Source organism: Cetorhinus maximus, chromosome 17 (genome assembly GCF_964194155.1).
Source record: "Cetorhinus maximus chromosome 17, sCetMax3.hap1.1, whole genome shotgun sequence".
Taxonomy (NCBI): domain Eukaryota; kingdom Metazoa; phylum Chordata; class Chondrichthyes; order Lamniformes; family Cetorhinidae; genus Cetorhinus; species Cetorhinus maximus.
The window spans coordinates 95,911,357-95,929,815 of record NC_135895.1 but is presented as its reverse complement, the minus strand read 5'-3'; the positions used below and the strand labels follow the sequence as shown (position 1 = coordinate 95,929,815).

Here is an 18,459-nt window from a genome sequence, read left to right as displayed (position 1 = left end):
ACGAGGATGAGGGTGATGAGGTCCTTGAAGGCAGGGATGACGGTGATGAAGCCATCGCATTGTCTAGACAAGGCAGGCATACTCGAGAGGCTCTCATAGCCGCTAGATTCGTGGAGGATGATGACAACATGCAGTGAGGATACTCCATAGATTCTCACTTTGCATCTGTGAACTTTTGACTCCTGTCTGGCTGATGGCAGTGCACATACCCTCTGTGATAAGGCTCCTGTCATGGAGACGCAGCAGAGCCCATTGTCCCTACATTCCAGGAGGATGATGATGTCACGCAGTGGGGACACTCCATAGATCCTCACATAGCTTATTTGAATGTCTGACTCCTGCCTGTCTGATGGCTCCTCGCATGTGCTCTGGGAACAGGGTCATATCATGGAGATGCAGTGGGGAAACTTTAACTCCTCTTGGTCCTATAGCATCCTTTGCGAGCTGAATCCTTCAAGATCACACTGTCACCGGACACAGATGCTGATGAGATGGGGGGCCCAGCCGCATCTCAAAGGTGCTGAAAGAATGACAGAACTATTTGCCGCACGCCCAGTACATTCTGGCAACAGTGAAAAGCCAATTGAGTTACAGGCATGATTGATGTGACCTGTGACAGTGAACGCACACCATCAGTGTGCTGGGATGGTTGCACAAAGCACAGGGAAGAGGCCCTGGACTGAGACACCTGTCTTTATTGTTTGCAAGGACCAAGGTTTCACATCAGAGTGACAAACACTGCTCATCATAACAAGGAGCCATACACAGGGAGACATTCTTGGGAGTTTATTTACAAGAGTGAACATTATGTACAAATGATTAACACCCATGCCCACGCAGTGAAACTACATTTTCTTAACATTCCTAACCCTGGTGTTCCCCAGACATCCACAGCGGAGCTGGAGGAAGTTTGCTAACTGCTACGCCCTGTCTGTGATGTCCTTGACAGGTATCCTCTGGAGGGCCGAGACTTGAAGGTCCCCGGCCTGCTTTTGGGGTCCTGTCGTGTGCCAGCCTATGGAGCTGGAGCTGCTGGGGTCACAGGAAGAGGGAATTTTGATGGGTCAAGCGCTCCAGGAGTCACCTGGGTGGATAGCCCCAGGGTGTGTATGTGCTGATCCTCCTCCGAATGGGTGCCCAAGGGCCCCTGGCTGACTCCTTGAGGAGAAGGGGTAGCTGGAGTGAGATTGAGCTGCCCCACATTCCTCTCACGTTGACACCATTGGCATCAGCATCAGCGATGGAGTTCAGCCCACACAACAGCGCAGGACCAAATTCCTGGACCTAGGTCTCCATGGCGGCCACCATCTTGCCAGTGTTGACCTCGGTGTGTTGGTATGCAAGCGCTATCACCTCAGACTGAAGGTGGTTGGACTGCTCCATCATGCCTTGCAATCTGAGGTGTCCAGCGAACATCCCTTCCTGATGTGCCCAAGTTTGCCTTTGCAGCTCCAGCAACTGAAGTATGACTGAGTCCAGAGGCTCCTCATCTGACTCGAATGCATAAGAATATAAGAACACAAGAAATAGGAGCAGGATTAGGTCATTCGGCCCCTCAAACCTGTCCCACCATTCAATAAGATCATGGCTGATCTGCCTCGTGCCTGTTCCCTATAGCCCTCAGTTCCCCGACATTTCAAAAATCTATCTACCTCCTCTTTAAATACTTTCAGTGATCAAGCCTCCACAACTCTCTGGGGTAGAGAATTCCAGACATTCACTACCCTCTGAGAGAGAAATTCCTCCACAACTTAGTTTTAAGTGAGTGTCCCTTATTCTGTAACTATGACCCCTAATTCGAGATTCCCCCACTAGTGGAAACATCTTCTCAACATCTACCCTGTCAAGCCCCCCTCACAATCTTGTACGTTTCAATAAGATCAACCCTCATTCTTCTAAACTCTAATGAATAAAGGCCTAACCTGTTTAGCCGTTCTTTTAAAGTCAACCCCTGCATCCCAGGAATCAGCCTAGTGAATCTCTTTTGAACTGCCTCCAATACTAGTATACCCTTTCTTAAATACGGGGACCAAAACTGTACACAGTACTCCAGCAGATTTCTGGCCTCCAGCAGTCCTCCGAGTGCCGGAAACCTGGGAAGTCCCTGTGGCTGCCTGCTGTGGATCAGACAGTGCGATGTGGTCACCAGATTGTGATCCCGAGGTTACTCTAGGACTAGGTCCCACCAAGGTGGGCGTGGGTGAGCACTTTGATGGGTCTTCAATGAGGCTGTCATCAGATTCTTCTTCCGAGGTGTCTTTGGGACTTGAGTCGAGGTCCTGGGTCGTGAACCTCTCGGCTGCTTCCCAGATGTGTCTGCATGGCAGGGGACTGTGAAACAGGGGAACTCGCTGACAGCATGGTTGTCTGATGGATGTTGCACTGTTGGATCCTCACTTGGTTGAGCACCGCCAAACTCACCACAGGAATGGTCCAGAACGTCACCAGCCAGCTGGATGACTCTATTTTCAAAGTCTGTTAGGACCTTGATGTTAGGCATTCCTCCACCAGTCTGTGACTTCTCCTTTTTGTTGTGTGCCAGCTTGTCCTACATGAATACAGATGGAGAGAGTGGAAGCAGGATGCCTACCAGGGCAGATAATATGGATGCCTGGCATGTGTGCGTGATGAGTGGAGCCATGGACGGGATGAGGACACAATCTGCAGGGCAGATTAAGTGAACGGTGATATCCCTTGAAGTAGAGGGAGTGAGATCCCCGTGGATGTGTGATGGGTTTATGAGTATGTGCGTTGAGAGTGATGAGAACAGTGACTTACCCTGGCAGAACGGAGGATATCATTCATCCTCTTTCGGCACTTGTGGCTGCCCTTTTTTACAGGACATTGGTGCTGCCACCGCCTCCCATGCTGGATTGATGACCTTGCTTGCTTTTCCCAGAGCGGGGGTAGAGGACTTTGCAGTGAGCCTCCACCGTGTCCTGTAGGCGCCCGAGGGAGGCGTCACTAAATATGGGGGCAGCATGTTTCCTTCCTTTGGCAGCCATCAGTTCCCAGCAGCTTCCTATCCCTTGAAGAATGCTAGCTCTGTGCAGGGGGCGGACTTTAAATATGGCGCAGGGTTTGCTGAAGGCCTGAATTGACAGCGGGGGCGGGCGAATCAGATGATGCCCCACCAGTGACCCGGTGTGTTTCCCAGGAATGCATATTAATGAGGCCTGACGTACCGGGAAGGGGACGATACGCCGTGAAAAGCCGCCATTGTGTCCGGCAGGTAAAACGTCCATTTCCCCGTCCACTATTCACTTAGTGAAAATCTGGGATGATTCCGCCCTTAGCATTTGTAAATGTTTAAAGCTACTCAGAGGCCTCAGGTACCCAGAATTAACTTCAGTCATTATACGGAGTTGGAATGTGGCTGTGTCTTGGCACTTCACATCTTCTCTGCCTGCAGTTGCTGACATGTATTGCAGTTTCTCTGTTGATTTTTCACTCCACAACAACAGAAACAAATACCATACTGCAACTATGAGACAATATTTACATTCAGATCTGTAACAGCCTGTTGAGAGAGCCAACAGTCAATATATCAAAAAAAGACTGCTTTGATATTTGGGAAGTTGTTTTCTTTGGTTTAAGTGGATGCTGAGACCCATGTCAGCAAGTGATAAACTTGATTAAAGAGCACTGATTATTTTTTGCACTTACCTGTCAGATTTTGATAACAAATGGAAGCTGAACAGTACTGACCTTACTGTATATCTACATCACACTTAGAGAGACTTGCTTTGGAACAGCGCAAAGTAAGACACAATGAATTTTCTGGGGATAACTGAAAAGCTCCCTGATAGTTATCATTTGCATTGGTACACATTTATACGGACACATGTTTCTTCTATATATTAGTGCATTTTGGGCTCATCAAAATAGGGACAACAGTAAGGTTTCCCCTTTGCACTGATACCAAATGAGGCAGTCTCTGTCTCAACTTGGTGTATAATGATAGTTCAGGAAGCATCTGTGGAGATATAGAAATTGACATTTCAGGCCAGAATCGAAAGGTTGATTTCTGTTTCTCCACAGATGCTGCTTGAGCTGCTGAGTATTTCCATTTTTTTTCTGTTTTTCATTATAGATTTCCAACATCAGCAGCACTTGGCTTTTTGCATACGTGTTTAATAGTGACATTAAACTGACACCAGTACCTATTTTGAGCAGTCATATTGGCAGCATGGAATTATACTGCTTGCTCCATATCATGCTCTGGTAGGCACGTGGTCTCTGTGCATATGTGTTTACATGGAGCACAAGTTCGGCTCATTGATGTCTAAAGTGTCTCACACCACTTTCCATAACTTAATGCATCATCAAAGTGACAATATCACGGCCCAGTTATACCACATTCTCATAATTTAATGCTACAAGGTATAATTGAGACATTTATCTCAGGGTCAGAAAAACAACTCTTCCCAGATCCCACCATCTGTAATAGTCCTATCAAAAGCTGAGCAGTTATTATGTGAGGCAAATTGCATGACACTTTTTATGCTCATAATAATCCTAATGAAAATAAAATAAATTTTAAAATATACATATTAATGCTATCAATGAATATGTTCTAACTATGAAGAGGAAAGTGCAATATACCATTGTATTCCACTTGTAAGGAATAGAGAATATAGAGTGATTATAACTAAGGTAATAAGCAGCTTTATTATTTAAATAGGTGCAGTTGTTCTGAGTGTAAAGAAATGAGAGATATTTATCCCCAGAATTGTAACTGAAAGGAGTATTGCAGTCTGCTGTATCTCCATAACCCTGGCAAGAGATATTTCAACACAGTGAGGAAGAATATATTCATTTTCAGGATTTACCATACTCCATTAGCCTGTGTACATTATCAGAGTGTGTTACACCAAGAAGAATGAAATGAACAGAGTTTTTTTTAATTCATTCAAGGGATGTGGGCTTCACTGGCTAGGCCAGCATTTATTGCCCATCCCTTATTGCTGTTGAGAAGGTGGTGGTGAGCTGTCTTCTTGAACCGCTGCAGTCCATGTAGTATAGGTACACCCACAGTGCTGTTAGGAAGGGAGTTCCAGGATTTTGACCCAGCAACAGTTAAGGAATGGCGATATATTTCCAAGTCAGGATGGTGAGTGGCTTGAGGGGAACTTTCTGATAGCTGTAGATTGGTACCTTCAAAAATTGATGGAACAAGCCCAGGTTGGAGAAAGACCAGGTGAAATGATTGAGATGGCTGAACTATAAAGTACATGACTTAAATCATCATGGTTCAGTCGTTGTCAAATGATCTTGCAATAAACAACATAGAAACGCAGAAAATAGGAGCAGGAGTAGGCCATTCGGCCCTTCGAGCCTGCTCCACCATTCATCATGATCATGGCTGATCATCCAACTCAATAGTCTGGTCCTGCTTTCTCCCCATATCCTTTGATCCTTTTCGCCCCAAGAGCTATATCTAACTCCTTCTTGAAAACATACAATGTTTTGGCCTCAACTATTTTCTGTGGTAGCGATTTCCACAGGCTTACCGCTCTCTGGGTGAAGAAATTTCCCTTCATCTCAGTCCTAAATGGTCTACCCCGTATCCTCAGACTGTAACCTCTGGTTCTGGACTCCCCCACCATAGGGAACATCCTTCCTGCATCTACCCTGTCTAGTTCTGTTAGAATTTTATAGCTTTCTATGAGATGCCCCCTCATTCTTCTGAACTCCAGCGAATATAATCTGAACCAACTCAATCTCTCCTCATATGTCAGTCCTGCCATCCCAGGAATCAGTCTGGTAAACCTTTGCTGCACTGCCGCTATAGCAAGAACATCCTTCCTCAGATAAGTAGACCAAAACTGCACATAATATTCCAAGTGTGGTCTCACCAAGGCCCTGTATAATTGCAGCAAGACATCCCTGCTCCTGTACTCGAATCCTCTCGCTATGAAGGCCAACATACCATTTGCCTTCTTTACCGCCTGCTGCACCTGCATGCTTACCTACAGCGACTGGTGTATGAAGACACCCAGGTCTCGTTGCACATTCCCTTCTCTCAATTTATAGCCATTCAGATAATAATCTGCCTTCCTGTTTTTGTTATCAAAGTGGATAACCTCACATTTATCCACATTATTCTGCATCTGCCATGCATTTGCCCACTCACTCAGCTTGTCCAAATCACCCTGAAGCATCTCTGCATTCTCCTCACAGCTCACCCTCCCCATGTGTCATCTGCAAATTTGGAGATATTACATTTAGTTCCCTCATCTAAATCATTAATATATATTGTGAATAGCTGGGGTCCCAGCACCGATCCCTGCGGTACCCCACTAGCCACTGCCTGATATTCAGAAAAAGACCCATTTATTCCTACTCTTTGTTTCCTGTCTGCCAACCAGTTTTCTATCCATCTCCATACATTACCCCCAATCCCATGCGCTTTAATTTTACACGCTAATCTCTTATGTGGGACTTTGTCGAAAGCCTTCTGAAAGTCCAAATAAACCACATCCACTGGCTCCCCCTCATCAACTCTACTAGTTACATCCTCGAAAAATTCCTGTAGATTTGTCAAGCATGATTTCCCATTCGTAAATCCATGCTGACTCTGTCCGATTTTGCCACTGTTTTCCAAATGCTTAACTATTAAATTTTTTATAATGGACTCTAGAATTTTCCCCACTACCGATGTCAGGCTGACTGGTCTATAATTCCCTTTTTTCTCTCTACCTCCCTTTTTAAATAAACATGGAGCAAGCACATAAGTCAGAGTTCAAAGCTATGTCAGTAAAGAAATATACAGTAACATGTGGACATTATATTGCTTTTCACCTTGGTTTGAAGATACTATGCTCCTCTATTCTGCTGAAATTTTAATGGAGCATGGTAAATCCTGCAAATGAACATATTCTTGTTCACTGCAGTGAAGTATCTCCTGCTAAGATGAGGGAGACAGAAGACTTCCTTTCAGTTATAATCCTGGGAATAAAAATCTCCCATTCCTTTACACTCAGAATGACTTTGACCTTTGAAATGATGAAGTGATTAAAAGCGCTCTTGTTTCTGATCAGATGGTCTACCTAAATTGTTGTACTCCTTTTTTCACTGTTTTCCAAATGCTCAACTATTAAATCTTTTATAATGGACTCTAAAATGCACTCTTTTCTCGTGTGCATTTTCTCCCCTGCTGTCCAGAACACGCCAAGTCTTGCTAGGATATGCTCCATGGGCACCAGCTGTCTACTAGTGCCGTGCCTAAGTAGCTATTCTTCATGTATGAGCTTAGATATTGAGTGTCGGCAAGCTGTTCAATCATGAAGATCCTCATAGCTGTGCCTGACCATATTTTTTCCTCAATACCTGCACATGCATACTTTCCAGGGTTACCTAGACTGGTAAGGTGAGGCCATTGCCTTAAGAGGAGAAAATTGAATTGAATTTTGCAAAGATTTTCAAAAATCACTATTCAAAATAAAGAAAAGAACACGAGTTAAAAGGGAGGATTCTACCAAGAGTGGTCAGGAGGGAGGGTGGGGGACTCATGGACCTGATTGTCCATTGGTTTCTAATTACAGCCATTATAGCTAACAACTTTTGAGCTTTTAAAATTCCTTTTGGGACTTTTTGTTCTTTTGTACTTCCAGGTTTTTAACTGGTCCCACATCTGTTAAATGAATCAATTTTTAATGTTAAATTGTGAAGATTTCCATAAAGTAATTAATGAATTTGGGATCATTCCAAAATTTACAAGAGAATATTTATGACTTGAGTAAATTAAATATTTACATCATTGTTCCAGAGATTGTACAACAAGTTGTACAGTGCAGGATGGAAGATGAGGACACTGGATCCAGCTCATTAATATTTACTGAAAGGAACCAGAGATGGATCACGTTACTAATACAGACTACCATTGAATTATTAATGCCACTATTAATTCTACAACCATTGTGTATTACTTCATATGTTGCTGTAAAGAATTATATAATTTTGCCTTTTCTATCTGGGTTTTTAGTTTTCTTTATACGTTCAGCAATGCAAAATAGCGTATTGCAGGTTGCTGTGGGTGTGTTGCTATTGTGGATTGTCTGCAGAGTCACAGCCAGACCAGGTAATGCATCCATCGTGTGTTTTTAATTGATACATATATATTGCATGGGTTTAAATGTATAATATACTCTCGTTCCTTCCTTTGTTTTTAGGAAATTACTTTCAATCTTGATAAGAACAAATGTGAACAATATTATGCTGATTTCCAGTGAACTCAGGGCCAGTAGAAACAAAAGTATGAATTTTAGAGAATACAGACTATGCAGGGTGCAGGGTGTGATGTCAGCTCACTTTGCCAAAGTAGCGTTTGTTCACAGGGTGAAATTGTGGTTAGGATTTAAAATCTGTAATTTTAGTGAAAATGAAAATCCTGTGCTGAAGATCACCTCTGCAGTCTGTTCAATTTTCTTCTCTCCCTCTGCACCCCACACCCCATCCTTAGTTTTCTGTACTCCTTACTGACTGCATGTCATCAGAATTCTGTACAACATTCATGAGAACATTCTTCACCTACGAGTCTAGACAGTCGTATTGTTGAGTTATTTGATTATAACGGTCATCAAGCCTAGCCAAATCATTTTTGCACCTTGCGTCCATAGATGGTTACAGGATAGTGCTGACTGCAAATCCTGGTTAATGTGCTTCATCTCAGGGACATTAAATGCAACTGAGCAGCTGATCTAGGCTAATACTTCAGTGCAGTACTGAGGAAATACCTCATTGGCTTTCTGATGAGATATTAAATCAACACTCGGTCTACCCTCTCGGGTGAACATGAAAGATCTCGTGGAACTACCTGAAGAAGAGAAAGAAAATTCACCATGGTTTCCTGATCAATATTTATCCCTCAATCAACATAACTTAAAAATTATAATGATAGACTTCAAAAGGACATAGACAGGCCGGTGGAATGGATGGACACAAAGCAGGTAAAGTTTAATGCAGAGAAGTGTGAAATGATTCATTTTGGAAGGAAGAATGAGGAAAGGCAATATAAAACAAAGTATACAATGCTAAAGGGAGTGCAGAAGCAGAAGGTCCTGAGGGTATATGTGCACAATTCGTTGAAGGTGGCAGGGCAGGATGTTAATAAGGCATTGGGGATCCTGGGCTTTATAAATGAAGGCATAGAATATAAAAGTAAGGAACTTGTATTGAACATTCATAAAGCACTGGTTCATCCTCTGTTGGAATATTGTGTCCAATTTTGGGAACCACACTTTAGGAAGAATGTGAGGACATTGGAGAGGGTGCAGAAAAGATTTATGGGAATGGTTCTTGGGATGAGAGACTTCAGTGACATCAATAGATTGACAAAACTTAGGATGTTCTCTTTAGAGAAGAGATGGTTGAGAGGAGATTTGATAGAGGTGTCCAAAATTATGAGGGGTCTGGGCAGAGTAGATAGAGATGTTGTTCCCATTGGCAAAGGGTCACAAACCAAAGGACACCAATTTAAGGTGATTAGCAAAAGAAGCAGAGACAACATGAGGAAAATCTTTCTTTTACGCAGTAGGTCATTAAGATCTGGAATGTATAGCCCGGGAGTGTTGTGGAGGCAGATTCAATTGTGGCTTTCAAATAGGAATTGGATTTTTTTTTATTCATTCATGGGATGTGGGCATCGCTGGCGAGGTCAGCATTTATTGCCCATCCCTAATTGCCCTTGAGAAGATGGTGGTGAGCTGCCTTCTTGAACCACTGCAGTCCATGTGGTGTAGGTACACCCACAGTGTTGTTAGGGAGGGAGTTTCAGGATTTTGACCCAGTGACAGTGAAGGAACAACGATATATTTGGAGGGGAATCTTCCAGGTGGTGGTGTTCCCATGCATTTGCTACCCTTGTTCTTCTAGATGGTAGTGGTCGTGGGTTTGGAAGGTGCTGTCTAAGGAGCCTTGGTGAGTTCCTGCAGTGCACCTTATAGATTGTACAAAAATAAAAATAGCTGGAAAAACTCAGCAGGTCTGGCAGTATCTGCGGAGAGGAATACAGTTAATGTTTTGAGTCTGTATGACTCTTCATCAGAACTGAGGAAAAATAGAAATGAGGTGAACTATAAGCTGGGGGGGTGGGACAGGTAGAGCTGAATAGAGGGCCAGTGATAGGTGGAGGCAAGGAAGAGATTGCCAAAGATGTCATAGACAAAAGGACAAAGGGGTGTTGACGGTGGTGATATTAGCTAAGGAATGTGCTAATAGTGACATTAAGGGTAGAAAGCAGGATGAGCAAGGGACAGATAGCCCTGGTGGGGTGGGGGGAAGGGATCGAAATAGACTAAAAGGTAGAGATGAAACAATGGATGGAAATACATTTAAAAATAAAGGAAATAGGTGGGAAAAGAAAAATATATTTTAAAAATATAAATAATTAGAAAAAGGGGGATCGGAAAGGGGGTGGGGATGGAGGAGAGAGTTCACGATCTGAAGTTGTTGAACTCAATATTAAGTCTGGCAGGCTGTAAAGTGCCTAGTCGGAAGATGAGGTGCTGTTCCTCCAGTTTGCATTGAGCTTCACTGGAGCATTGCAGCAGGCCAAGGACAGACATGTGGGCATGAAAGCAGGGTGGTGTGTTGAAATGGCAAGCGACAGGGAGGTCTGGATCATGCTTGGGACAGACCGAAGGTGTTCCGCAAAGCAGTCACCCAGTCTGCGTTTGGCCTCTCTAATGTAGAGGATACCGCATTGGGAGCAGCGAATGCAGTAGACTAAATTGAGGGAAGTGCAAGTGAAGTGCTGTTTCACTTGAAAGGATTGCTTGGGCCTTTGGATGGTGAGGAGGGGGGATGTAAAGGGACAGGTGTGGCACCTTCTGCAGTTGCATGGGAAGGTGCCGTGGGAGGGGGTTGAGGTGTAGGGGGTGATGGAGGAGTGGACCAGGGTGTCCCAGGGGAAACGATCCCTGTGGAATGCCACCAGGAGGGTTGAAGGGAAGATGTGTTTTGTGGTGGCATCATGCTGGAGTTGGCGGAAATGGTGGAGGATGATCCTTTGAATGCGGAGGCTGGTAGAGTGATAAGTGAGGACAAGGGGGACCCTATCATGGTTCTGGGAGGGAGAGGAAGGTGTGAGGGCAGATGCGCGGGAGATGGGCCGGACATGGTTGAGGGCCCTGTCAACCACCCTGAGTGGAAAACCTTGGTTAAGGAAGAAGGAAGACATGTCAGAGGAACTGTTTTGGAAATTGGCATCATCAGAACACATGCGACAGAGGCGAAGGAACTGAGAGAATGGGATGGAGTCCTTACAGGAAGAGGGGTGTGAGGAGCTGTAGTCGAGGTAGCTGTGGGAGTCGGTAGGCTTGTAATGAATATTGACAGTCTATTACCAGAAATTGAGACAGAGAGGTCAAGGAAGGGAAGGCTAGTGTCAGTGATGGACCATGTGAAAATGATGGAGGGATGGAAATTGGAAGAAAAATTAATAAATTTTTCCAGGTCTAGACGAGAGCATGAAGTGGCGCCGAAGCAGTCATCGATGTATCGTAGAAAGAGTTATGGGAGGGGGCCTGAGTAGGACTGGAACAAGGAATGTTCCATTATACATACATCTGCCACTGTGCGTCGGTGGTGGAGGGAGTGAATGTTTGTGTATGGGTTGTCAATCAAGCAGGTTGCTTTGGCCTGGATAGTGTTGAGCTTGAGCGTTGTTGGAGCTACACTCATCCAGGCAAGTGGGGAGTATTCCATCACACTCCTGACTCATGCCTTGTAGATGGTGGACAGGTTTCGGGATTATCTGAAAAGAAACAAATCGCAAGGATAGCGGGTAAAAGCAGGGGAGTGGGGCCAATTGAGTAGTTCTTACAAGAGTCAGCATGGACACGATAGACCATATGGCCTTCCTCTGTGCTGCTGCCATTCTATGAGTCTATGAAAGCAAATTATCTGCTCATTAATCCCATTGCTGTTTGTGGGACCTTGCTCAGAATTCTGCTGTGTTCCCTAAAATTATAACTGTGACTTCATTTTAAAAGTGCTTAATTGGCTGTGAAGTGATTGAAGACATCCTGAGGTCATGAAAGGTGATTTATAAATGCAATTCTTTCCTTCTTTCCCTTGTAAAAGAGGTAACAATCTCTTAATTGAGATCAACTAGTTCAGCACAGACAAGGGATGGAACCTGCATCCTTCCCAAATAGCTCAGTATCACACCAGGTGCTACACTGTCCATTGAACTGTTGTGAACTTCTGGCCATTTTCTGTGTAAGATTATTAACATCCTTTAAGTATTGAAGTAAATGTTATGCAGAAGAATTATAGTTTTTGCTTTTTTCCTCATTAGGGGTTAAATGTGGTGGCATCCTATCTGCAACAAATGGGAATTTCTCCAGCCCTAACTTCCCAGGATATTATCCATATGACACTGAATGTACATGGCTCATTGTTGTTACAGAGGGCTCCTCCATTCTGCTCACCTTCCAGTACTTTGACCTTGAATTTCACACTTACTGTGAATATGATTACATCAAAATCTATAATGGAGTGTCTGAGGATGAGGGAAATCTCTTGGGCAAGTTTTGTGGGCAAGTCTTTCCTCCTCGCTTCACCTCGTCCTGGCATGTGATGTCAATCATTTTCCACTCAGATAAGCACGTAGTCAGCCGTGGATTCTCTGCTTCATACAGCAAAGGTTTGATCAATTTGTGTTCTCATTCAAGAAGTTTATTTTTTAGATTTAATCAAACACCCAATTGGTGAACAATTACTGAGTTTGACAGTTTGAATGCTGATTCTGCTGGGCGGTGTTTTAACTGAAAGCATTTGGACCTATAATGGCTCAGAATTTACTGAAAAAATAACAGTGTCTGAATGATGCACAACATTATTAATGTGTAAATTGGTCAACAACTTATGGTGAGGAAAAGTTATCCCATAATTACAAATTGTTACAAGTTACTGGTCAATTTGTGCCACTCCGCCCCTTGTGCCACTTAGCTTCATGAAAACGCCATATTTTCCTTAACATCTCCATGAGTTCAATGAATTTGATGAATTTGCACATTAATCACCCATTAAACTCGATATATAAAGTTAAGACTTGTAATTAATAGTGGAACTACTCATATAAGAACATGATAAATGTTGCTGATGACTAACAATCAACCTCTCTTGCCAGAAAGTGAACAATTAAAAAGTGTGGAGTCTCATTCTTTCAGTTTGTGAATTATTAAAAGAAATTTTTAAAATATCAATTTTTTACTGGTACTTTTTTTTTCTCTTAATTTTCCTTTCTGTCTCTTGTCTCTCCCTTAACCACATCTTTCTTTCTGCCTCTTTGGGCAGAATTTTACGGTCCTCTACCAATGGGTTTGCAAGCAGGGGTTGCCTGTAAAATTTCCTGGGTAGCCTTCCTGCTGCCCAGCCACCTGGCCCTGACCTATCTGCAATGTTACATGGGGTGAATGAGGCCAGCTCTCATCCCAATGGAGGCCCAAGTAAGGGCTGCTTCCCGCCCAGCTTCAATTCTGAGGCTGGCAAGAGGCGTTCAGGGACAGTGGGGGGGTGCCTGTCAGGTCACCCTGCTCGGGCCTCATGAGGGGAGAGGAAAGATGCCTCCCTCAAGGACCCCTTTTCTACATCAGGCTCGCCACCAACCCCACCCCCATCCCTTCCAACCAACCAGGTCTGCCCCTAGTGGTTGCTCCCTCCCCTCCTGGCCTCTCCATCTAGACCCTCACCTCTCCCTTCCCGAGGCCTCATCTCCTTTCCCCGTCGTGAGTCCCGTCGTACTTACTGGTCCTGGACTCCAGGACCATAGGGCGGAATTTTATGGCCCTGTTGTGGTGGGGGCCGGGGTCCATAAAATGCAATGAGCCATTCAAAAATCCTGCTGCTGTAAAATTCCGCCCATAAAATTTGGGACTGGATTTGCCCCAGTCCTGGCACTGCTGGGACTACAGAGCTGCCAGCCAATTTGGATTTCTGTCTGAGTGGGAGGCAGAAGTCTCGTCCCTGGCCAATTAATGCTCCTTGGAGTGTTAAATGGCTGTGGTGCTGCTCTTTGGGTTGTGGGACAGGAAACCTCTCAATCTGACAAATCTTGCCCTTTTTTTCTCTTCCTGAAACTAACTTGACATTGAATTCAACCCCTTTAATTCATCCTCCATCTCAGTTCTTCCCCTGTTTGTTCCTTAATCCCTAAATCTCTTTGGTTAATGAGATGTTGGACGCTGTTGGTCCTGTCATTCATCGAGGCCTGAGATGCCCTGTTTCCTTCACTATGCCATTATCAACTCACACTCCCCACAACGGGCACCAAATATTTTGAGCTGAAGGATTCAGAATCAAATCTAACTAATAGGGCACACTGTGAGATGTTCCACTCCCAGGAATGCTGTGCCAATGTTTGGTGGAATGGAGTGGAAGGACCGAGGTTCCACCCATTGCCTTGCCACTGACTTCTTGGTTGCAGCTGTGCTGGGGGAGACTAAATGGAGAGCAGAATGAGAAAAAAGAAACATTCATGTCCAGTCTTCGCTTGGTAATTGTCTCTTTGGAGAGAATTTTTTCCCCATTGGAGGGGTTGGACAGGAGCGGGCATGGGAGAGCACGTAGCTGATCGCCACCCGCGATTGGCCACACACTGCCATTTTACATGGGCGGGCCAATTAAGTCCCGCCCAGTGTGACACGCACCCGGAAGCGCTGAGCAGTCCCCGCGCACGCATGTGAAAGAGCGCAGAAATCTCCCTGAGGCACAGAGCTGCCTCAGGGGGACTATTTTGATTTTTGAAAATTTTAATAAAGAAAAAAAAATTTAAGACATCCGACAGTGTCACACAGTGACCGACACACGCCTGACGTCACCACGCTTTGTTTTACGTGTCAGTGAGCGGGCCCCGCCTCTGCTTGCCGACCCGAAGATTCTGGCCATTAACTCTGTGAAATGGCCTATAGAGTTTAAAAATCAACTGTAGTCAGATTCCTAACTTGGCACAAATGTTGCAACAGTTTATTTTAGGAGTCTCCAAAGCTATAGAGGAGAACAGCCAAACCAAATTAAAAGAAAAACACTTATAATTTGTTTAGTTGTATGTATGACTGGAAGACAAATTGAGCCAAAGCTATTTATATCCAACAAGTACTTGAGGTACCATTTGAGGTCTATTTAAGACTTGGCTGAACTGTTCAAATGATGGAGTAAGTTGGTTAGTTGCTCTCACCAAAACATGGAGGATTCTACTTCAGTATCCATAGAGTTCTAATAGATCCCAAAGCTGAAAAGAGTGCTAGAACGTGGACTACAGAATAATAACACATTGTGAACAATAATAGTTTTGTTTAAATAGTTGGTTATTATATTATCTATCCTGCCTCAGCTTTAGTTGCTGAAACTCTCATCTGTGCTTTTATACCTCTAGACTAGGCTAGTCCACTGCTCTCAAAGTCAGTCTCCAACCTTGCACCCTCCGTGAGCCTGAGTTCATCCAAAACTCTTAATGCTGTATTGTAACTCACAACAAATTCCCCTCATCCATCACCCCTGTGCTCACTGACCTACATTGTGTCCCAGTTCAGAAATGCCTCGACTTTAAAATTCTTATTCCTGTTTTCAAATCCCTCTATGGTGCCAACTCTCCCTATCTCTGTAATTCCTTCCAGCCCTACAATCCTCCAAGATTCCTGCACTCCTCCAATGATGGTTTCTTGAGCATCCCCAATTTTAATCACTACTCTATTTAAGGGCGCGCCTCAGTTGCCCAGGCCAGAAGCCCTGCAATTCCCACTCTAAACATCTCCGCCTCTCTAAGACAAAACCCACCTCCTCGACCAAGCTTTTGGTCAACTGCCTTAATATCTCCTTACATAGCTCAGTGTCAAATTTTGTTTGGTAATCGCTTGCCTTGGGCCATTTCACTACATTAAGTGTGCTACATAAATGCAAGTTGTTGTTGCTTGATATCCTTCCCTCCCCCACCTCACCACCACCCCCTCCCCCCCCCCCCCCACAAACACACACACCTTTTCTTCAATTAAAGACTGCAAACTCTCCAGTGCGATTGATATTTTAGAATCTATAATATTGGATTCTTGGAAAAAAATCAGTGCATCAACTGGGTGTAGTGAGTGACACAGAGCAGGAGGATACAACTTCACGCATACTTCCTTCTGTTCCTAGTATGGCCTGTGCCTAGCAAAGAGTAGCAGTAAAAATCAAGCATTTGGTGCCTTACACCTCTCAGCAAATGGCCAAATGGGGGCATTGGCACAGATTTGGAACATTGAAGAAATACCTGGGGAATGAACTGCATGATGAAAAGTACATTCATTAAATAATTTTAAAAAGGTTATCAAACCTTCAAAGTCACATTGAAGTTTCAAATCGTGCTATTTGTTTTACAGATGTGTGCGGGGGAGTGCTGACAGGTCTGTCTGGGGTGGTATCTAGCCCCAAGTATCCAGATAATTACCCTAATAATGCAGAATGTCGCTGGTTTATTCGGGTCTCCAATCACTCAGTGGTCAATCTGATTTTCTACGACTTTCACCTGGAAAACAATGAGGATTGTAGCTTTGACTACGTGGCCTTGTTTGACGGATCCAGCATAAGTGACAGACACTGGGGTCACTATTGTGGTGGAACAAAGCCTCCAGATATCATCTCCAGCACCAGTGAACTCCATATTGTTTTTAAATCAGACTTCAACATTGGTGCAAAGGGATTCAAAGCATTTTATTTTTCAGGTAAGATTTGCAGTCAGATTTCAATAAAAGATAATATGCTTTGAAATTGTTTTGAAAGAAACTGCTTTGATATTGATAGCCTTTTAATATTTTCCTTGTGTTCACCAATTTAGTTAATAAGCGTGATTAGGTTAGATATTATTCTCCATTAAATGTCATAACCCATCATTGGCTGTGAGGGCTATTATTATTTTTTGTCAAACTTTCTTTCCCTTCTCTCCCGTTCAATTCCGCAGATGTTAACCATCCTTTGGTACCTCATTCAAGTGGCCATACTTAATGTGTGGTCTAGATAAAACACTCACAATATGCATTAACAGAATGTCTTTAACATAGTAAAATGTCCGCCAGTGAGTGCTGGTGCACTATTTGACCACTGGAGCATTGCAGCCAAGTTTGTTTCTGTCCTCACCTGACACCCCTATACACTGTTTCCATCAGGAATCACTGAATTATGATCATGAATGGGAATATATTTTTTCCCACCTTAGCGTAAAGACACAGACTAATTTTGGTTACCTTACTTGAAATCTTCACACTCAATAGAAAGAAAGAAAAAAAACACTGGATATCTTAAATCGCTTTACAGCCAATTGAGTCCAAGAAGGAAAAACAGTTTGGATCAGTACTCCTATTTCTCAGTTTTTATTGGTGTTCCAATTTAAGGTATACAAGACCAGTTCGGACCAGTATTCTTATTTTCCAGTTTTTACTGGGGTACTTCTGGGGTACTTTTTGAGGTGTGGTCACTGTAGAAATGTAGGAAACTCGGCAACCCATATGCACTCAGCAAATTCCCACAAATGGCAAGGTGATAATAACCAGATAACCTGGTTTTTGTGATGTTGATTGAGGGATAAATATTGGCCAGGACACCGAGGACAACTCCCCTTCTTTCCTTCGAAATAGTGCCATGGAATCTTTTACATCCACCCAAACAGGCAGATGGGGCCTCGACTTATCTGAAAGATGGAAACTGGTATGGTTGAAAAACCCACTATACAGTACAGTTACACAGGGAAGTTATAAAAATGGACTCTGAGGAATAGGTAGGATTGCAAATCTTTGGATACCACAGTAAACACTCACCATTGAGGTGAGTGGAACTGATCTATTTCACTGCTGTCACTATTCTTTCTTTTAAGTTTGCTGCCACTGAGTGTGAAAACCCTTTGCTGACAACAAGGTGAAACAGATGTATCCCATACCCTGCAGCAAAGAGCTCTTCATGTATCAATTTTCAGGAAAATAATTTCAAAAAAATTAAGGGCGGGAGGAGAGCTTAATGGTGGAATACATACTGTTTTTTCTCTTCTGAAGCCAGGGCTAGCCAGGCCCCACCCTTGCTTCATCCCTAGGCCATAGTTTGCCTTGCAAGATGTGGAAAGTGAAAAAATTCAGGCTGATGAGAGGAAAGGCCTTTCCCTCTCCGTTGGGTGTAATAGTCATACATGCAATGAGCTTGAGTGTTTCAACTAAGTTGCTCTTTGATGTGGATGTACAGTAGAATATTACCTATAATTTGTCACTAATAGACTTATTTGACAGGAGCAGCCAAAAATGCTATTTTTTTCCACTATGTAGCCTCGATTTTTACTCGGGGTCATGTTTGGGACAGGTGGGGGTGCAGGCAAGAGAGAGAAACCCCCACAAGATTTCGGCATGGGGCCTGGGTCATTTTAACTCCCAGGCCTCATTTAAATACTGCAGGATTGCCTTCTTCCTGAAACCAGCAGAACTGAAGTCAAGGCTG

The 18,459-nt window shown here is 43.8% G+C and overlaps 1 protein-coding gene across 1 annotated transcript in view; it reads left to right on the top strand.

The window, feature by feature from the left end:
- Positions 1-18,459, top strand: part of cdcp2 (CUB domain containing protein 2) — a 38,699-nt gene that overhangs the window by 13,248 nt on the left and 6,992 nt on the right. The window contains exons 2-3 of the mRNA XM_078561793.1: positions 12,305-12,652; positions 16,365-16,706. Of these exons, the coding sequence (XP_078417919.1) occupies positions 12,305-12,652; positions 16,365-16,706 (690 nt within the window). The remainder of the gene's footprint in view (positions 1-12,304; positions 12,653-16,364; positions 16,707-18,459) is intronic.